Here is a 22,899-nt window from a genome sequence, read left to right on the forward strand (position 1 = left end):
GTCTTAACTGCTGTTTTTAACTGGTGACGTGAATATTTTCTTTTGATTGAGAGAGCAATTCCCCAACATCCTCACACAGCTATGTATGCTATCAGGGTGAGGTTAGAATCCAGGAATAAGGTAAACAATTTGACAGTGTAAAAGACAGAGGGAGAAAGGTCTTCAAATTTTAATGTACCAAAACCTAATAATCAAAATATGTCCTTGAGGGAAGAAAAGGATCTCTGTTTTTTTGCGGTCTGACATGTACTTACGTTTTCTAATGCCTAGGCCATCTCCTATGAAGATGATGGCTTACCTTCGTCCTTCATCAAAGCTTTCTGCTCAGAGGCGCTTGCACCAAAATGCACCACTGATAATTTACCTTCACCCAACGTACCTTTCCAGTAGCTCTCAACATATGCCATATTCTCCCAACTATGAAAAAACACTAGATCCTGATCTCTTCAATTACTACCCGCTCACCATGTCTACTCTTCGCCAGCTAGAGCATTAAAAAAGTCACACATTCAAGATCACATCAATGCCAAACATGTCATGCATGATCACCAATCCAGCTTTGGATCACATTGCTGTATGGAGATTCACTCCCGACTACAATGAAGACCATATGTATTTAAGTACACTGAGGCATCAGAGCAAAAGGTGAGTTCCTTTATTTGTCCAGTAGCACTGTCTGTAAAGGGCACTGTCGCTTCACGGAAGAATGGCTCCAAGTCAAACCTCTTAAATTATTGGCAACAAATAGTGAGGAAAAAAGGCTACAGCACTTATCCATTACCACTGACACCACCGCTTTATAACCCAGGTTTCCCTCCAGGTCTAACGCACCCGGGATTTCGTAGAAGGGATGAAAGAAGATCACCATTCCTGATTCACTTCTTTGAAGTTGGAGTCTTTGTCTCTAAGGAAGCAACAAAAGACAACCTAGGCCTGGGACTGTTGGTTATCTCAGGTGATTCACTGGGTTAATAGACGAGGTGTGCAAGATAAGGTAAATAGAAATAAATCATATCTAGAAGCCCTATTTCACAACTCAACAACATAAAGGCATTGTATGGTTCTCCAGCTACATCTTAGAGCTTAAACCACGATCTACACATAAGCATACTCTAAGGTGAGAAAGAGATTAGCACTTGGTCTGCAATCTGATCCAGAAGAGAGTATCTCAACCATCCAGAAGCACGCAACCTAAGGTAAATGCGTATAAACTGTTGACCAGATGGTACTTTCCTCCACGTAGCTAAAGGCAATGTTTGAAAGTTCTAACACACAATAGAAGGGATGCAGGGGAAGCAGCACACTACTGCATACGTGGTGGTTTTATGTCCTAATCCACAAATTCTGGCGTGAAATTCTATCTGACATTAGGTCCATAACAGATATCACAATACCGCTCCAACCACTAATGCTGCTATTGGGGGGAATGTTGAAAATAACATATCTCCTAACCACACAAGCAGACAAATGAATCTCACATGAGTAGAAGTAAAAACGGAGTAAATATAAGAGTAAGGAGTACGAATAAGTGTATATGTAGAAGTATGAATACAAAAGAAAGCATAGGTGTATGGATATTAATAATGATAGAGGTAAGAGTGGAGGTAATGGAAGGAGTAAGCAGAGGAGTGGGAGGGCGAGTGGGGATAGTGCTAGTGGTCAGTGTAGAAGAATGAGTACTGTGCATGAGTATGGATAAGGGCAAATGGGCAGGTGAAGGGTGATGAGCAGGCTAAAGGGGTGCATCTCTATTGCAGTGAACACACACTTTACCATCCATGCATTACAATAGAAGCACTCTTTAGGTTGACTAATACTCCTAGCAGCCAACAGTATGATTATAAAGGGAATACACTCCTGTAGGCTGATTCACAATGTGAGTGCCACTTTCATCAAGAAATGGCTGAAGAGGACTGAAGCAAACAACTAATGGCAACTGACGACTGACCTGAATGGCCTCTCTGTGTATTATTCTGTTCATCACGAGTTCTGGTAGCGGGCTAAAGCTGTCTCTTAATGAATGTGATTCATTGTGAAACAGGCACTGGAAAATCCAATATGTTTCGGCCAATTTTGTTGTTTATAACACAGACACAATGTCTCTCACACACACACGCCAGACACACACAAACATTCAAACTAAACTGTCAGTGTTTCAGGGCAACAAAGCACATTATACTGATAGAGCGCGCAGGTCACCCGACTATAATTTTGCCATACTCACCAGGGCCCATAATCAATTTTCACATTTACTTAATCCAGTAACCAGCGCTTTACTACCAGATATTTTAACTACTAGGTCCTATACCATTGACTTACCAATCCTTGTCACTGGTACCTATGACCTCTTGGATCAGGGAGTTAGTTTTAAAGTAGGCAGTCAACAACAAAATAACATTTGCACTCATATAATAACCACAGACTCAAGGAAGTTTTAAAATATTTATCTAAATCTCATCATAAATCATGATCCAAAGATTAAAAGCAATAAGACTATCAATAACCAATATTAGAAATAGTGTATAACTATGCAAAAACATATATTATGCCAATCATTTAGCAAAAATGAGATAAAGGGAAGGTAAGCACAAGGAACATGCTATTTAATAAGACGGATTTAGGACATTTTCTAAGGGTGGGTAAGAAAAAGGAACACTCTAGAATAACACAGCTTTAAGCAGTTATCAAAGGATAGGGAAAAAGTGAACATAATCTGCAACTACGAAAATCAATTTTAGCATGTAACTATAGGGAAGGTAAGAAATGGAACACACTATTAAATCTAATAACCAAGTTTAATCACTTTAAAGGGAGGGTGGAAAAAAGAAACACTTATGCAATTATGAGAAACATTTTAGCATTCAACTATAAGGAGGGTAAGAAAAATGGATCATGCTATTAAAACAGCAAAAAACGAATTCATCATTTTCCAAAGGAAGGGTAAGAAAAAGGAACATATGCAATCAAAGCACCAGCATATTAGGGAGGGTAAAGAAAAGGACGCAAAATATAATGACGATTACCCACACAGATTTATGTTTACCTGTAATGGTGTGAAGACCAACCCTGGCCACGGGTCAGTTGAAAGGACAGGATAAACCCTAAAGAATACAGTTGCCAGTAGGCCAGCAGGTGCAGATCAGAATAAAGACAGGAAAAACCCAGATTTGGATCAGGACCGGACCACCAAAGGTTAAGACCAGCACCGCCTGCGCTACTCCCTCTCTGCAAGGAATCAGCCAAAACCCTGATTGGGTTACAGCATTCACCAGCAAAGTGCTTCGCCAGCAGTTCATCTTCCCAGAACCCAGATTGTGTCAGCAAATCTTCTGGCAGAGTGCTTCGCAGCACCACTGCTCTTAATCACCTATTGAGTGCGTTGGGTCAGTGACATGTCAGACAAATTAACTAGCTAAGCCTACTCTAGTTATACTGTTTTTCAGGTCAGTGTACCACTCCCATTGTTGCAAGTGTAAGGATCCCCAATTTTGATTGGACAAAAGAGGAGGAGAGGTCGTCACACCACCCCAAATTCTGTTACTTCAGTGTTGAATATTAATTTTTCGTTCCGGCCCCATCAATTTCTCTTCACATGACGACTGCATTTCACCTAACAATGGTTGTTCTATTGACAAATACATTGTATGCAATTTAGCATCTTCTAGCAGGGTCAGATGTCATCTTCCCAGGGCCATCTTGGCTGTGACTGTCTTCTGGCTCGATTTCAATGTCAACGAGCTCAGTTCCTAGCCAGACTGGGTCATGCGCAGAAGGACTTTCAAAATGGAGTAATAGCACCTCCCAGGACCAAAAGATTACGATACATGAAAAGTAAAAGGAAACAGTTTTAGAACACAGAATAAAATGAGTACACTATATACCGTGAATTTCTACTCTAAACCCATTATCTTAATTTTAACTATAGCATTAGGATTAGGCAGAACGAACAGCTTAGCAAAAGCAGCAGTGCAAGCTTCACGCATGTGAGAAGATAGAGCAGCCATATTAACACTAGTGCGCAGATGCAACAGGTTCTCTCGAAAGCTGAGAGTACGTCATGTCACGTGAGTATGACAGACGCATGCGCAGTAGAAAATCCCGCATAGCAGCAGCCATTTTAGGTGCAAGCGTATTTGGATTAGTAAAACACATAAGCAATCTTCTCTTGGACACCCAATGTCAATGTAAAAGGGGCAGAATTAATTAGACAAACATGTTGGTTAATTCGTTAAGGTTATTCGAGGTTCATGAGTACGAGCCAGTCACTTCACATGCGAATCCTTGCTCTATCAATAATATTGCGTCGCTGATAGTAACTATGACAGTGGTAGAGACATTGGTGGTTGGAATACTGGTGCTGATGTTGGTGATAGTGGCGGTGCTCATGACAATGACAATACTGGCAGTAATAATAGTGAAGGTATTGGTGATGCTGGTGACACCTGCAGTGTGGGTATTGGTGGCAACGGTGGGCTCTGTAATTCGATGATGGTGCTGATGGTGATGGTACTGGGGTGCTGATAATGGTGGTGGTGGTGCTAATTCCAATACGGAAACGGTGGTGGTAATAGTAGTGCTGGTTATGGCTCAGGTGGTAATGGTAGTCAAGGTATTGGTGGTGCTAATGGTGCTAGAAATGATGGTGGCTGTGATGGTGGTGTGGTGATAAAAGTAATGGTGGGTAGCAATGGCGCTGGTAATTTGCCCCGCCTGCACGGTGCAGGCGGGCTAGAACAGGAAAAGGGTGCAGTGAATCTCTGAAGACGACGCCGGTGCAAAGCAGGAGCTAGGGCTGCTGTTTACAAAATGAATGGGCCGACAAACACCTCGGGGGCTGCCGGGCACTCCCAGTTGAAAAGAATCGAGTGTCCAACAAGCATGAGGGGGAAAGCTGCAAGCACAGGGGGGCCGTTAGAGCAGCCGCTAAAAAAACAAGTTGGTAAAAGAAACCAAAGACATGCTAAGACGTGCCAAGAACACCTTCTCTGGAAGAACAACAAGAAGTGGCTGCGCGTCTGTAAAAGTAACGCCGCGCTGCCGTTAAAAAATATAAACGCAAGTGGTGACGGAGTTGTGCGCACGTGCACGTGACGGGAAAAAGTGCTGTGAACGTCGGCACGCTTGTGCGCGTAATAGCAAGCTGGTGGCCGGCCTGGGTAGCATTTTTAAACTACCTACTAAATTTCTTGTAAGAACAGCGCATGCGCTGACTCTAGTAAGACCTAAAAAGGGGGCGTTTTAGTATGTGAAATGGCATGCTTTAAGATTAGTGAGTTTAGAGCGGTATACACGTACTGTACATAGAATGTGGGCTTTTCTTTATCGTGTGTGTTATGGGATCAGAATCTTCTGTAATGTGGTTATCAGTGCATGGTGAAGCGCTGGGATGCTTGGCTTCACCTTGGGGGTGCCCCAGTAGGGGGCATCTCACAGGGAAAGCCAGGAAGGGTTCCACAGCGGTATACAGCGCCAGGATGCCTGAAAGGTGATAGTGCGCTTTACAAGTATACATACATACATACATACATACATGGTAACAGCTAAATTAATAAGCTGCATAATTTAATTGAAATGAAAATGAGAATAAACAGTATTCAACACAAAATCATACTGTCACATGTACTTTTCACCACATAACTTCTGTTTTTCACATGAAAGATAATTACATTTGAACATGTGCTTAATTTTTTATTTTTGTAGACCATGACAGGGGAGTGGATACCTCTTGAAGACGTGAGTGTGAAAAGCCCTGCAACCAACAACAATATATTGGGATATGTGATTCATAGGATACTGGAATTAATTAACCCACCTGAACCTATGGCTCCACTACCTGTGTTCCCTCCAGTCCCTTTCAAGGGATGCATCTTGGGGAAAGTGCTGTCTGGGAAAAGCACCTGCCTGAAATACTTGGAAAAAGGTATAGTTTGATTCCATATTGTTTTTTCTTTTGCAGCCTTTAAACATGTCAGCTTCTATCTTCTATCCTTACAAGGGTCAAAAGATGGACCTTTGTAATCATCAAGAAGGAGATGATGCTTGTTATCCTTTATATGGTTTAAATTTAAGATAAGAGTGGCCTATAATAATAATGTATAAATAATATATCTGGTAAAAGGACTCTCAGTTCTAAAGAGAAGCTGTTGGAGAGGTATATTTAAATTTGAATACTAATGTTTGTACACCTGATACCAGCTACCCAACTATGAAGTCTCTATTTAGTAAGTGCAGACATCACGATTGGCCTGCTGGTTACAGCATTACACTCATGCGCCTGAGGAATAATGCATTGTTAGGGCTTGAGCCATGCTTCAGCCATATCTCTGAATTATGTTTTTTAAAGCAGAAGAAAATCAGTCCAACTGGACACCGTACATTCACACAGAAAGAAATGCCTCATGTAATGGTTTTAAAGCCATTTAAGATGACCACCCGCTGATACTATGGTGAACGGTGGTGAGACTACTAGGATGCTAGAAAAAAGTAGCCTCTGGTGGACTAATAATTAAAAAGAGAGCTATGGGGCCAAGGGAGAGAGGGGAACAGGGAGAGACCTACAGAGGGAGAGAAAACTGTCCACGCTCACATCAATGGAAGATTCTTACATCGCAGTGGAACAATATAACTTCTCCAATTAAAACACACTAAGACCAAAATGCTCCTTGTGAGGGGCAAATGGAAGAATTGGGAGGCATGCTATTGAATCAGGAGCAAGGAACTGAGATAGGCAAAAAAGCTGTTTAATTATGCGTAAAGGGTGGACACAAAGCCCACAATAGGTCTGTGTTGGATAGAATACATCTCTGTGCTAACAGACAGCTGTCTGTAGGCGAGACCTAAAAAGTGGCCCCAATTGCCAGATGAGTGTGGGGAAGTGTTAGACCTGGCATCATTGGCGTGAGTCTCCCTTCCATTTTGTCAGTTTGCCTCCTCTGTTTTTTATATGTTTTTGCTTGTTATATGCTTTGGGCACTGTGCCACTGCTATTCAGTGTCACAGTGCAAGTGCTCCCTATGTTAAATTGATGTACTAATTAGTGATTCCATGATTGGGTTATTTGATTTACTTGTCAGACCCTAGTAAAGTGCACCATATGTGCTCAGGGCTTGTAAATCAAATGCTGCTGGTGGGCTTGCAGCACTGGTTGTGGCACCCACAGAAGCAGCTTGTTAAGTATGTCTCAGGCTTGCCATTGCAAGACCTGTGTGCAGTCTAGTACTACCATGTCGACTTGGCAAGTGCACCCACTTGCCAGGCCCTAAACCTTCCCTCTTCTTCATATCAGACACCCCTAAGGTAGGCCCAAGGGCAGGGTGCATTGTAAGTATAAGGTAGGACATGCGCTGGTGTTTGTAGCACGTCCTAATAGTGAATTACAACCATTTTCGTTTTTCACTATTGGAAGGCTAACTGTTCTCCATAGGCCAGAATAGGCAGTTAGATTATTACATTCTTATAATCCTAACTGACTCAGGGAACATGGTAGAAATTCGAATTTAGTACGCTTGAACACAGAATGATAAGATACATCTTTTAGTAAAGTTGGTTTTAACATTCTGTGTTTGAAAATACCACTTTTAGAAAGTAGGTATTTTATTATCTAAGTATCCAAAGCCTGCCTCTGCTAGTTGTGTATTCCTTGTCTGCAGTTCCAGTGACAGGGCTGGGGGATTCCAAGAAACAGAATGAGTCAGCTCAGTGGTGAATAAGGAGATCTGCATCTAGATGGGCGGGAGGAGTTGCACCTCGGACCTGAATAGGGCTGGGCCTTCCCTCCACAATGCTGGCTCTACCTCCTGGGGTGTGGCTGATGTCTCTGCCCTGCACTGTTAAAGAAGAGAAGGAATCATGTCATCAACAAAGTGCTCCAGGGCTGTGCTTTCCTCCACAATGCTGGCTCCACCTCCTGTGGGGCGTCTGATGTTTCTGCCCTGCACTGTGAAGGAGTCCTGTAAACAGAGTGCTCAGGAACTGGTTTGGACTAGGCAGAGGTCCCTCTGCCTTCAGAGAACAAAGAGAAAAGCAGTATAAATATTGGGACTCGGACCCAAGAACTTTAGATCACTTCTGGGAACAAGAAACCTTTTGCCAAGGAGAAGAACCAAGGAAGCTGCAGGAATTTTGGACTGCCCCTCTGCTAGTATGCTGTTTGCTGGGTTGTCCTGCAGTGGTTTCTTTATTGCTAAGGAAAAGGAGAAGGAACTTTTTAAGGACAGAATCTTCTCCAAGGGCTTGAATTTGTGCTTGCCTCCTGCTGAAGTCTCAGGGCTAAAAGACTTCATCTCCAGCTCCCTCCTGAATTTCCTTGCTGGGAATTCTAACTTCAGAAGCCTGCGTGTCGATGGGAGCTGGAAGCGCGTCGCATCGCCGGAGAAGCGTGCCGCTGCCGCATCTCCCAGAAAGCGTGTCTTCGTCGAAGCTGTCTGCTGTCGCATCACCCGAGAAGCGTGACGCCATCAAGAAATTCGCCATCGCATCACCGGAGAAGCGTGTCGCAGGGCCTGTCGCGGCTCCAAAGAACAGAGTCATCGCAAGGCTGCCAGGGTGTCTATGCATCACCGTCGCATCAAGGGCGCAATCTTCTCGCATCATACCAGGATCATCGCATCGCGGTGCCATCTTGACGCCGCAACCGGTCCGCAAGCTGAGAATCTACGCACCGGTAAGGAGCACAACGCATCCCCTACTCTGCGCAAGCATTGAGGCACGACGCATCATTTCCCCCAGATCACGGAACCAACGCATCTCCCCTTTTGCAAGCCTTTTGTTCATTTTGCGTTACGCATCCAGGTACTTTGTTGAGAACTTGTTGTATGTATCATCAACTTGAACTAAGTAACTTTTACCATCTTTAAGTCAATCTTAAGTACAGTATTGTGGATTTTTGTAGTTTGTGGTCTTGTTTTAAGTCTATATAAAGAATACTTATTTTTTATAAAACCTGTGTTGTGTCAGTCTGTAGTGTTCTCACTGTATTACTGTGTATATTCACAAATGCTTAACTCACTGCCTCTGAGATAAGCCAGTGTGTTCGTGCCAAGCTACCAAGGGGATGAGCAGGGGTTATTTAGGAGTGTAATCACCTTATCCTGACTTAGAAGTAAGGGTCCCTATTTGGACAAAGGTGAATACCATTGCCAACTAGAGACCCCCAGATCTAACAGGAAGCCATTTATATTTTGAAATAGTACATGCTTCACATTCAGGGTACGGTGGAAAATAGCATTGCAATGCATTTTACGATTCAGTTTTTATCAGTCAGTCAGTCAGTCAAAATGAGAGCTAAACATCCAATAACATTTATGTACTCATTAAGGGCCAGATGTAGGTGAGGGACATTTACTGATTCTAAAATACCTAATTTTACTGATTTGGTATTTTAGAATCGGTAAATGCTATGTAGGGAAAAATTCGGTAATTATTTCCGAATCGTTAAGATTCGGTATTTACCGATTCGGTATTCCCCATTCATTCCAATGGACCTGGAGGCCCATAGGAATGAATGGGAATTACCGAATCGGTAAATACCGATTCGGTAAAAGGAGGAAAAAATTGAAGGGTGGCAGGGTGTCACTTTGACACCCTGTTGCACCCCTCAATTGTGTCTGGGTGCACATGTGGCACACATATATGCCCTAAGGGCATGTATATCTACCACATGGCACTGAAATAATTTGCATGAAATTGCTTTTTGGGGGTTTTCGTTATTTACCACCAACTTGTAGTTGGTGGTTAATAACAAATCCTAACATGGGAAAAGCACTCATTTAAGTGCTCCCTACATTAGGAATTCGGTAATTTACCAAATCGGTATTTAGGAATTCGGTAATTTACCGATTCCTTAAATTACCGATTCGGTAAATTACCGAATCCTTAGATTAGGCCCCTACATCAGAAAAGCCTAATACCGGGCGGTAACGGCTGAAATTCGGTAATTTCAGCCGTTACTGACCAGTATTAGGCTTCCTACATCGGGCCCCAAATCTCCTCATATAATTCATGTAACAACCCTAATAAAAATAATCATCATAATACATGTGTACAATTAATATCTCCTAATACAATTTCTATGACAGATCAAACGTTCCCTAAAATAATAGATATAAAAACAATTAAATGAGATAAAAATCTAATAAAATCCTTTTAACAGCAACCACAAATGTTTCTATGGCACATGTCACATTCAAATGTTGCATGTCTATTAAATGTGCCACTGCTTGCACACGTTCTCAGATGCCGTATTTTTTTAAAAAGTGGCCGTATCATGGTTTTCCAAAAGGGTGTGAAATTTTAAACAATCCATAGAAATAGGCAGGCTGTCACACTTTATGCTCAAGCCACAGCTCCATTTTCCAAATACATCCATCATTACCATTTTTACCTTGTTATTACTATGGCATGGATTAACCTCATCACTGCGGTGCGAATTTCGCCACAGTGCTGAACATTCCAATCATGGGTGTGGTCATGCCGGCTCCCGGCCGTCATCAGCACACGCTCAACATGACTCATGATGGCCGGGAGCCGTCATGAGCATCAAAGAGGTTAATACTCGTTCTCAACCTTATTAATTCAGATCTGAATTTACGGTTTGGTAGGGAGTCCTCATAGGAAAACCACTACTCACTTTGCCATGAGTTAAGCATGTAATTGGAACGAGGACTTCCCTTTTACACACTGCATATCATACTCTCTAGCTTTATTCTTTGTTAGAACATTGGAATGTTGGGAGCTCCATTGAAAACAATGGAGTGCTCTGGGCTTATAATGGCTGGTATAAGCCTGGAGCTCCAACATTCCAATGTTTCTTTGTTCACAGCTCTGGCTGTGAACAAAGGCTTCAGGGAGCCTGAGGGGATTCCAATCCCCTCACGCTTCCAAAAGGCTTTGTTTTTTTTTAGAACACTCTGTCCTCTAGTGACAGAATGTTCTAATAGCCTTATAGCCCTTCGTAGGTGGGCTATACTGCTATTAAAGTCCCTCTCCCTTGTTAAAGGCCCTCGCCTTCGGCCCGGGGCCTTTAACGCTGGAGAGGGCCTTTAATATAGCCTTATAGCCCGCCGTAGAGGGCTATACCGGCTATTAAAGGCCCTCTCCAGCGTTAAAGGCCCCGAGCCGAAGGCGAGGGCCTTTAACAAGGGAGAGGGACTTTAGTTGCGGTATAGCCCATCTACGAAGGGCTATAAGGCTATTAGAACATTCTGTCACTAGAGGACAGAATGCTCTAACAAAAAAACAAAGCCTTTTTGGAGCGTGAGGGGATTGGAATCCCCTCAGGCTCCCTGGAGCCTTTGTTCACAGCCAGAGCTGTGAAAAAAGAAACATTGGAATGTTGGAGCTCCAGGCTTATACCAGCCATTATAAGCCCAGAGCATTCCATTGTTTTCAATGGAGCTCCCAACATTCCAATGTTCTAATAGCCGGTATAGCCCCCTAAGGCGGGCTATAAGGCTATATTAGAGCGCTGAGTTTGCTCTTCGTTCTATTTGCAGATACTGTTGACCTATACTTAGACATAACATCCTACATATTTCCTCTAAGTTTTTCCTAACACCCTTAGTGCACTTGAGTTCACTATACATTAACTCATTTTTACACAGTAGTGATAACTTTTGCTCATCTCCTGCGATGTATGATTCTAACCACCTGGCATATGCTCATTATTCTCGAACCAAACCCCTGCATACTTATATTTATTAATGGTTTCTAATTTCATGGGTCCTAAGTACCATTCAAAGTTTACAGATGTTTTGCCAAAGCCCATCACTTTTGTCTTTTCCATGTTTACCACTAACTTGTTATTGTTGCAGTATTCCATGAATGTATTCAGTTTCCTTTGTAGGACTATTTCTGTCAGATCCATAATAACGAGATCGTCCGGAGGCATGCTATATGTTTGCTATTCATTATGGCGCTGACGCCCTTTGCTACAGCTAATACTGATGGTAAGTCAGCGATACACAAGGAAAATAGCAGTGGGGCCCAGATGCATCCCTGGCGCAGCTCATTAATAACTGGGATTTTCTGGCTCAAACTGTGTCAACAATTACTTGTGCCCAGTTGTGTGAGTGCAGCTCCTTTATAATAGTCAGGAGAATGTAAGGAATGTCTTGTTTTGCCAAAGTTTACCACAAACAATTCCAATCAACGTAATCGAAGGCCGTGCAGAATTCTACAAAGTAGCAGATTAAACTGCCGCTCTGCTTCATAGCCTTCAGCGCACGCAGCAACTGGCTGAGCATAGGTCTATTGTAGAGTGGCCTTCCTTAAAGCACTCTTGTTCCAGCGGTACAATATGATGTAGTTTAGCCCATTCCTTAAGTTTACATAAAATTATTTTTGCAAACAGATTTCGCCCACATCGAGTAGATTAATCAACCTGTAATTTTCTTTTTTTGTGCCCTCCTTCTTATGTATTGGTCTGATGATTACACCCTTCCAGTTTTCTGGGAACTCGGCTGTAGGTAACATTTTTTGGAATGTCAGGTAGAAGAATTTTTCCCTCCAGTCAACCTTAGTCATAAACGACTGCATGGAGATTATCTGGTCCAGTTGTTCTAGACCAATTCAGGGCAAACATTATGTCTTTAATATTGTATAGGGATAACTGGGCTCTGATATTCTCGTCTCCCCATTCCAATCTACTAGGCTCATTCTCTCAGCCTCCAATCCCACTCCATACATTTCTCTTAGATGTTCTACCCAAGATTCTTCTACCACCACACATTTCCTGGACTCCACCTCCTTGCCTTAGCCTAGCTTCTCAAACTTCCAGAACTTTTTAAACCATTTTGTTTCGATTAGCTATCAGCATGTTTTTCCAGCAGCTATCTTTGTAGGCTCTTTTCTGATCTCTAATCAATTTCTTATATATCTCCTTTGGTGTTCTGAAGTCTGGCACGACCTTCATAATCAATCTTTTTTTAAAAGATTTTTCTCCCCTATCCTCATCTGAAGTTTTAAATCTCTGCAGTCCTTGTCAAACTAATTATTTGCTTTCCTAGAAATGGACTGGGTTGGGCCCTTTTCTGCTTCTTACTGTTAGTGTTTAAATATACTTTTGAGAAATAAAACTACTTGGTTAATTGTATTCTCATACCAATGTATGCAGACGTCTAGGCTCTGTTGGTAATTTACTAGTTCCACCAGATGTTTCTCCGTGATCCTAGTAGAAAGTCACTTGGGGTGCTCTATGTGTAGGGGGAGAACCATGTCTCAAATCCTATGTACCCCATAATTATTTTCAGTTATAGGGGGTAATGGTCACTTCCCTCTGTTTGCTCTACCAGGAACCTTCAGTTTTGTAAAAAAATCAGGCCTGCATAAAGATACAATCTATTGGCCATAGTTGCAACCCATTTTTAAATGTCTGACACAAGGGCCGGTCAGAATTTGTGTGACCATTTACGCAAAACATTCCCTTCGATCCCAAAAAAATTCCTAGTGCCATATCATGTGTAGCTAACGTCCTTACAGGGAGACTAGCAGTGTTAATGTTATACGATGACAATATCTCTTCAAATAAGGGCATCAGTCTGTCTTGGATCCAATCTTTGGTTAAAATTTCCCAGCAAAATAATCAAAACTTTGGGGAAGTTTGTACAAATATATTTTGCATCTTCCTTAATTCTCCTTAATTAAGACCTGCACTGTACTGCACTCCCCCCTGGATATAAACGTTGCTTATTAGCACACTATCATCTCTAGTGTCTGTCTGGTGTAGGTGCACTCTACGAGTCAGAATCCTGGGGCATTTTAATTTTATTGGTGAAACGTTCCTTGCTAACTTGGTGGATTTTAATATTATTAGCCTACCAGATAGTCGCCCATATTGCCTCTTCTTTGCTGTTTTGTGTACCTGCAGAAACCCATCAATTGTCCGTATTTCATTGCATAGCCAGGTTTCTTGCAACATATAATCTCCTATTGTTCTGTTATCTCTTTAGAAGTTTCCGAGTGTGACATTTTCCCATATCCACTAATATTCTATGATAGAATCCCTACGCTGTGCAATCACACATTATCCTAATCGATTTCTCTCTGCTACCAGACCTCACTGTTGACTGGTGAGGATAGAGCTGCATATCTATTCTCACAACTCCTGGCCCGCCAATATTCTTCAGGGCTAAGACATGAAACCAATATTTTTTAGATCTTCCATCTTACTGCTATCTATGTGTCTTCTATTCATGTTATTTTGTTCAATCAATATAATTTGCCCAGGACCCAACCCTGCATGATGTTTTAAAAGGTTTCAATAATTTAACGTGCTTTATGTATTTCCGTTTCTCGCATTTAGGGCCATATGTAGGTGGCCAAATACCGATCGGTAACACTGAAAAAGGGTTATTTTCGGTGTTACCGACAATTATTTAGCCATGTGAGATGTACGTAATACCGAATTGATTCGATAATAACGAATCGGTAAAAAACAAAAGTTACCGACTTGAAATTACCGAAACAATGAATACCGAATCGGTATAAACGATTCGGTAAAAACCCCAAAAATGCTATGTAGCAAACCTCGGTAATACCGAATTAGACCAAAATCGGTAATAACGAATCGGTATTTAGCACGTTTCAGGAGCATGTGGTAATCAGGAGCAGTCTATATAAACAGACCCAAAATGCATCAGTGTGAACACAATGGCAGGCCTCTATCTCATTGCAAGGCGGCTACGCCTGAGAGCAGCAGGAATGAGGATCTGGAGACATGAGGAGCGGGTGTACAGATTACGCACCACTTTGTTCCAATTGACAGACCCAGAAATACATGAGAGATACAGATTGCACCCAGACACCATCCTGGATCTAATACGGGACCTAAGACCCTATCCCCACCCATGTCCAGGTAGTCTGCTGCCTGCACCTCCTTGCATCAGGAAGTTTCCAGGGTGTGATAGCAGCAGTGGGTGGAGTGTCACAGAGCTGTCTATCCCATTTCTTCAACACCTTCCTGGACGCCATGATGGACAGAATGGAACACTACATTTCCTTCCCCAGTACACAGGCGGAGCTGCAGAGAACCAAGCTGGAGTTCTATCAAATTGCCCATTTCCCCCACGTGATCGGCTGCATCGATGGGACCCATATTCCCATCTGCCCACCTGCAGCAAGTGAATACATTTACAGAAACCGCAAATCCACCCACTCAATCAATGTGCAGGTGATCGGCAATGCCAAACACATTATAACAGACAACGTGGCAAAATACCCCAGGAGTAGCCGCGATGCTTACATCTTCAGGAACAGTGGCATACATACATGTCTGCTTGCTGGTGAATTTGCCGACGGATACATACTAGGTAAGTAAATGTCACACACCCTGATGTACACCCTGGCGCAAGCTGTTGGTCACACCAATCAATGCCACTTACTTCTGTTCATAGGTGACAGCGCATATGCCCTCCGGCCGTATCTACTGACACCAAATCTGAACCCAACCACCCGAAGGGAGAGGTGATACAATGTGGCACATAGGAGCACACGCAAGTGGTGGAGCGCACTTTTGGTTTGCTCAAAAGCAGATTCTGTTGCCTCCACAAAACAGGAGGTGCGCGTCTGTACAGCCCCATCAAATGTTGCAAGATAATTGCTACGTGTGCAATGCTACACAATCTGGCCACTAAAAAAGGAACAGCAGTGGAACTAACTGAGTCAGAGGATGAGGACGAGGACAACCCTCAGCCAGAGCCCAGCGCAGCTGGTGCTGCAATTGAACATGATGGGAGACAGAGACGGGCAGAGATTACGTCAAACTATTTCTGAGTGAGTAACGACACTGAGCCATTTCAAATTACATGTAGAGGTGTTTATTTGGCACACCTCCAGCATTGTGAGCATTGTCCAATTGGACATGGGTTACATCACCCATCACATGCATGTAGACAGACATTGTCCTTCACTTCTTGCGTCCCCGCGCTGCACGTGCACGTTCCCCATCGACGCTGTCTTGTGAGTTGGACTTTTCCTGTGCTGGGACGTTTCGTCCACTACGCCTCCTGCACTCGGTGGGTGAGGGTGTATTGCTACCACGGCTCGTAGCCTCCTCACTGTCCCCCCCCTTCCATATTGGAGGCCTTGGCATTCTGCATGAGCTCTAGCACTGAGGTCATGGACACCATCCCCCTGGCCACATCTCTGCTGCAATGCGCCATCTCCTCCTGCATGGCGATGGACTGGCGACACAACAGTGATGTCGTAGTGGCCAGCCGGTTCACCGACTTGGTATAGTCCTAGAGTCTCAGTCTCTCCCGGCGCCTGCCAACACGGTCCTGCTCCAGCTGGCTGCAGAGGTTGTCCACCGAGGTAGCTACCCTCTCCATCCCTGCAGACAAATTCTCCCCCATGGCACTGATGCCCTTCTCCATCTTGTGCATATGTCTATTAATGTTTGCCACCTCCCTGTGAATTGACTTCATCTCCCTCCACTGCAGGCACTGGACCTTCAGCATGTTGCCTTCCAGTCCAGCAAACACACTGTCACCCTGCTCAGATGCCACTGGACTGCCCGGCCTTGCCCTGCTGCGTCGTGATAAGATGTGGGCGCCCTCGGATACAGAACCAGCCCGCTCCCTGTTGGATCTATCTCCGATAGGACTTTGTTCACCCTGTCTGCCCTCCTCCTCCGACTCCTCCATCTGCTGGAGGGTGCCTGACTGTGGTGGTGGTGGTGGTGTTGGTGAACGTCGCAGTGATGACTGAGTGAGAGGGGATTGCGGCCCTCCCTGGCGCTGTGGTGATGGCTGTGGTGGAGGATTGGCTGGCTGCGATGGCGCAGAGCTGGTGTTCCCTGCAGGCATGCTGTCTTCATCCTGTTGCCTCCCCTCTGGCCTGGCTGACCTGCCTCTGCTGCCCTCAGCTGCACTGCGAGATGACTCGCCTGTAATGACACAAATGTAAATATACTCAATGCTCTGTCTGCAATGCCATTGCATTAAAGTACATGCCAACAGTGCACAGTGGTTGTCCTGACCTATCCAATTCTTTTACCATGCTATTGTGTTAGCTGCCCTGACAGTCCTGATCATGAGTTCACACTGACTACATCACCCAGAATGCATTGCAGGTAACCAGTAAGACATGGTGTGGAGTGGAAGCACTTTTACCACTATGGGGGTTGGGGTTTGGGAGAGGGTAGGGCACCATGCTGGGCATGCTTCTTACCTTGTTTTCTAGCTACTCTGGCGGAGCTGTCTGCGTCTCCCATGCCACTCACACTCTCCCGCTGGATGGTGGACTCCACCATCTGTTCCAGTGGTGTTGGTACTGGGGCTCGATTTTTCCTCCTCCAGTTTTCCCTGCCAGCCTATGTCTCTCTGCCATCCTCAGTTTTGCTGTTTTTCTGAGGTCGTACCACCTCTTTCTGATGTCCTCTATGGTGCGCAGGGTCACACCTATGGCATTGATCTTGTCCCGAATGCCACTCCATATTTGCCTCTTCTGTGCCTCTGGCACTTGGTGGGACTGGGCTCCAAACAGCTTGTGGTACTCTTGGGTGACATCCTGGATCAGGATCTCAAGCTCCTTGTCGCTGAACTTGAGTTTTCTTTTTCTTTCACCTCCCTCCTTCTCCCTGTCCTGGCTTGCCATTTCAATGCTTGTTCAGTGCTTTTTCTTCCTTTATTGTGGCTGTGTTGCTGCTGGCTCCTCAGCTCTCCTGCCTGCCTGCCTGCCTCACAGTGAGCTCCAGGCCCTGTGCACCTGGCTGGGTGTGGCAACTTCCTGTTTGGGAAGTAATTGGGTGTATCAGGATTGGCTGATTCACCAAAACGCTACTTTTTGAATTACCGAATCGGTATTTCCGAATTCGGTAATGGATTCGATAACACCGATTCGGTAATAGCCTTTCGGTATTTATTTTTATTACCGATCTGTTCACAATCGGTATTTAATTCCGAATTGCAACGAATCGGTAATGTTTAACGATTTTTTACCTACATCACGTTTTCCTAATTCTTAATACCGATTCGGTATAATTCGGTATTAAGGATTCGGTATTCGCGATTTACCTACATATGGCCCTGAATGCCTTACCTTAACACTTCATTTTACGCCTTTTCAAGTGTTGTCTTAATGACTCCTGAGTAAAATATACCTTTGTAACTTATTTTCCTGTGTCGTTGTTTGTAAATGCTACACGTCTTAGACCGTTTGACGCAACTGCTCCAAGGCTGGAGAATTTTGAGAAGGAAAATAAGAGCTGTGAGTGATTCAAAGGGACTAAGGGCCCGATGTAGGTAAAATTGATTTACCGATTTTTAATTACCGAATTTTTATTGAAAATCGGTAAATCAATGTGGTGGACATGTAGGTATTTCCAGATGTGCAAATACCGATTCTGTAACATTCGGTATTTACCAATTCTGTAAATACAGAATCGGTATTTCTCATTGATTCCTATGGGCTTCAAAGCCCATAGGAATCAATGGGAAATACAGATTCTGTATTTACAGAATCGGTAAATACCGAATTTTGCAAGGGTGCAGGGGGTGTCACTTTGACACCCTCTGGCAACCCACAAATAGGCATGTGCGCCATGTGGCACACAGACATGCCCTAAGGGCATGTCTGTCTGTCACATGGCTAGGTGTGCATGCACACATGTGCATGCACACCTGAAATCGGTATTTTACCACACAATAGGATTGTGTGGTAAAATACCGATTTTATAGGGCCTTTGGGACTCAGAAGAGTCCCACCTACATCTGACATTTACCGAATCGGTAAAAATACCGATTCGGTATTTTACAGAATCGGTAACTTTACCGAATCGGTAAAGTTACCGATTCTGTCAAATTGTGCCCCTACATGCCGAATCATGTATACCGGTCGGTAACGGACGAAAATCGACCTACATCTGGCCCTAACTTCTGTACTCTTTTCCCTTTTTGTAAGGACTCTAGATATACCCATAACTTATTTGTTTTCCACCTCTTCTTTGCTGGTGTTCTAATGTTAACAACAAAAGAGTGTTCCTATTCTGTTTGAGGTGGAAAAAAGCACAGAGCACAAGGAACCAACAAAGCCCATTTAGTTTGTTAGGAAAGCCCTCACTCACCGACCTGGTCGGTGACTTGCTTCATCATCGGGCCCCACCGGGTGTGACCGAATGCCACCCCGGTGTGCTGCGACGCCAGAATTACTGCGGAGCTGGTCTTGTGAGGGTGGGAGGGCTATGTGAAAAATTACGTGGATAGTGTGAAGTGGTGACTTAAAATTGCCTTGTATGTATCAAAAAATTAATTTAATCAGAGATCATCAAGGACAAAGTTAAAAAATGTGATGGTGAGTAGGGCCAACTAATTGAATGGTCTACTCCCACTAACATTAAGTGACAACGTGAGTGGTCAACATGGACATGTTTCAGCCGGTGTGGTATAATTAACCGGGCATTCGTCAGGACCTAGAGTGTAAACCTCGGCGGTATGGGCACTCTAAGGCCCACCCAACCAGAGGACTTGAAAGTTAAAAAGTCTGTGAAGTGCAAAAACAAGGGGGGCGGGCTTCACCACCCAAAGGTAGTACGCACACACCTCCTGTCTCTAAAATTTAGAGACAAAAAATTAAAAGCACTTCACCAGGGATGAAAATCCACCCCATAGACCGCGGGAGGGAGGGGACGGCGCATTTGGCACATCGCCCACGGCGCCCGTCTCCTGCAGGTACGCCTATTCAAACCTCGGGACCGGGTCTCGTCGACGAGACCCGGTCCCGAGGTTTGAATAGGCGTACCTGCTGTCGACGAGACCCGGTCGACAGCACCCATCACATTTTTTAACTTTGTCCTTGATGATCTCTGATTAAATTAATTTTTTGATACATACAAGGCAATTTTAAGTCACCACTTCACACTATCCACGTAATTTTTCACATAGCCCTCCCACCCTCACAAGACCAGCTCCACAGTAATTCTGGCGTCGCAGCACACCGGGGTGGCATTCGGTCACACCCGGTGGGGCCCGATGATGAAGCAAGTCACCGACCAGGTCGGTGAGTGAGGGCTTTCCTAACAAACTAAATGGGCTTTGTTGGTTCCTTGTGCTCTGTGCTTTTTTCCACCTCAAACAGAATAGGAACACTCTTTTGTTGTTGATGTATAATATAGTTTGGGGACTAAGAGTGTCCATGACTCTCCCTATCTCTCTTGTTGTTTATGAGTTCTAATGTTAACACCTTTCGTGCTAGTATCACTCTTTGCTTTTTTATCATTGCTTTTTTTGTCTTAACTTCCCTGATTTACTAGAGCCTCCATTTCCTACTCTTCTTATCTCCTTTGTGGCATTTACAAGCTCTTTCCTGTTTAAGGCTTGGTAATAATTCTTCCATCATCACTCCCTGAGGCTCCCCTTCCTACTTCTTCTTCCAAGTGCAAGTTGTTAGATCCCTTTTGTGTGATTCTTTGGGGTTTTCTTTTAAAAATATATCTATTTGTTTCCTCATTCTAGGAGTATTTATGGGCTCCTCACCTTTTTCCATTTCACTACACCCCTCCCTTAGCCTTTTCTAAATCTTTTTGTACTGCTTTTACGTAGTGGGTTCTCTCCATTGGGCATTTAGAATCATATACAGTTGTAACCACTTCCTCTTGAGATGAAGCCCCTTCTGCCTCTCTTTGATCTTTATTGACCATGGGATTCTTATTTTCATTGGCAGGCCTTACTTAAATTGGCATACGATCATTTATTTGTTTTAGTTCCCCAGTGATGATTTGAAGTTGAACCTTCTGTGATTTTAAAATGTCATTGTTCAGCACTGTCACCTCTAATATGCCTTTCAAAGTTTTTTGGTAGGATTAACCTTATGTCTAACATTGAGGCGAACGTTGACGCTGAGGTCTCCAGGTTTAAAATAGGATTTTGTGCGGTTATACCTTCTTCTTCATTTGTCAATGACATGGTCTGCTCCTGATCTACATATTGCCAAGCTCAGCTCATCTCTCCTTCGCTGTCTTACTGTTTACCCCTAGATCCTTTGTACTTTCGGACTCCACTTCTTGCATCACCCTATTATCTATTACGGAAAAATAACAAAGGAGATGACAACAACAGTCTTCGCTCTAGCGAGAACTGATTAATATTTATAGAGGGAAAAGTCCGGTCCAGTGACCTTCGACTTTCATTCCCCATGTCATTCATTAGTTTCCCTCTCTCTTAGAACTGATGAATCAGATTGCCTTTTTCAAATGTTTACCCACAAAGCCCACCATTGTCACTGTGTGTAGGGCTATTATGGGGATTATTCTTCTTTCCACTTCTTCATGAGGTATTCTTTACTTCATCTTTTTGTGCCACCTGATTCCCTATGACGTCTTATTTCCTGCCATGGTTGTTTCACCCTTCTGTTGTTGGTTTTTCAGACCGTGGCGAGTTTTCCATCTAGCTGGGACCATTCTTATAGGTACTGCACTGGGGTCTCTTTTTTACTACGAATGTTTGTTCTGCTGATTTGCTTGCAGGTTGTGGTGCCTGACAGTTTTATTGTACCCCAGTTAATGTTCTGCAGTCCCCTTCTTTCTCGGCTCCCTATGTCAGGTCCTAATATTGCCTGCACTACGGTGATATATGGGTACATCCTTGTTTACTTTTTTCCCACAAATGTCTCATGCACTTACCTCTGCACTCCTGAGATTTGTAGCTTGTGTGGCTCCTCCACCTCAACCCTTTTTTTCCTCCAGAACTCCTTTTCTGAATCCAAATCCAACCCTAAATCTCATGTTTTCTTAGTGCTGCTTTGCTTTACTCCTTCCGTAGACTAAAATAAGTAAATCCCAGATTCCTACTTTGTCTCCCATGAACCACACGCTTGCTCTGCCACATGCCAAGCTCTTCTCGGCTACCGGAGATGAGCATGCACAGTAGCAGCACTTTGGACCTTGGTGCTCTGGCAGGGATCATGTCTGTCGTTCTCTGGCGTATTGATCCACCCCACCCCTTCCATACACCCAACTCGGGATGTCTAAGGAGTTGTAGTGGAATGGGGGGAGCTCCTAGGATAAGTGTGAAATGGGTCGGGTTGTATCCTGGTACAAACAAAGCCAACTGTAACCAAGAATTACAAGCGATGCGGAGAGTATCGGCAGTCTGGCTTGGCTGACAGCTCATCTGGAGCAGGCAGGTGGGCGGGCACAAGCATGTGTTTTCGCCTGACTTTTTGCCTTCTGACCTTCTGTTTTTAACTGTTGTGCTGACTTCATTTCTGTTGGCTCTAGGACTTTAGACACTTTACCACTGCTAACCAGTGCTAAATTGCATGTGCTCTTTACTTAAAACATGGTAACATTAGTTTTTACTAGGGACTAATAAGTCCCAAGTGAAGTGCACTAAATGTGCCCATGGCCCGTAACTCAAATGCTACTAGTGGGCTTGCAGCACTAATTGTGCCACCCAATTAAGTAGCCCTTTAAACAAGTCTCAGGCTTGCCACTGCAGAGCATGTGAGTGCAGTTTTAAACTGCCATTGCGACCTGGCAAGTTAACGGACTTGCCAGGCCAAAACCTTTTTTTAAATGTCTTATATGTCACCCCTAAGGTAGGTCCTTGGCAGCCTATGGGCAGGGTGCAGTACATCTAAAGAGTAGGATGTGTACTTTTAGGTTTTACATGTCCTGGTATTGAAAAACTCATTCATTTTTTACTACTGCAGGTTCTTATCTCTCCCATAGAATATCATTGGAGTTGTCTCATTACATTTTATAAGTGTAGTCGGATTTCAATTTACCAGTCTGAAAATGCCACTTTTAAGAAGTTTGCATTTTCTTGCCTTAGCGATTTTGTGCCTCTAGTCTGTCTCTGGTCAGTCACATGACTGGGTGTAGTTGGCAGCTAGGCTTTGTTTATTCCTCCTAGACAGCCACACACAATAGGAGCTTAGGTGTGTCTTGATGGTCCATCACTTGCA

The 22,899-nt window shown here is 43.8% G+C and overlaps 1 protein-coding gene across 1 annotated transcript in view; it reads left to right on the forward strand.

Moving 5' to 3' along the window:
* The window catches only part of SPEF2 (sperm flagellar and cilia associated 2), a 1,087,451-nt gene that overhangs the window by 253,207 nt on the left and 811,345 nt on the right, over positions 1–22,899 (forward strand). The window contains exon 11 of the mRNA XM_086960525.1: positions 5,701–5,920. Coding sequence (XP_086816651.1) covers positions 5,701–5,920 — 220 coding nt within the window. The remainder of the gene's footprint in view (positions 1–5,700; positions 5,921–22,899) is intronic.

Source organism: Lissotriton vulgaris, chromosome 3_1 (assembly GCF_964263255.1).
Source record: "Lissotriton vulgaris chromosome 3_1, aLisVul1.2, whole genome shotgun sequence".
In the NCBI taxonomy this organism is placed as follows: Eukaryota; Metazoa; Chordata; class Amphibia; order Caudata; family Salamandridae; genus Lissotriton; species Lissotriton vulgaris.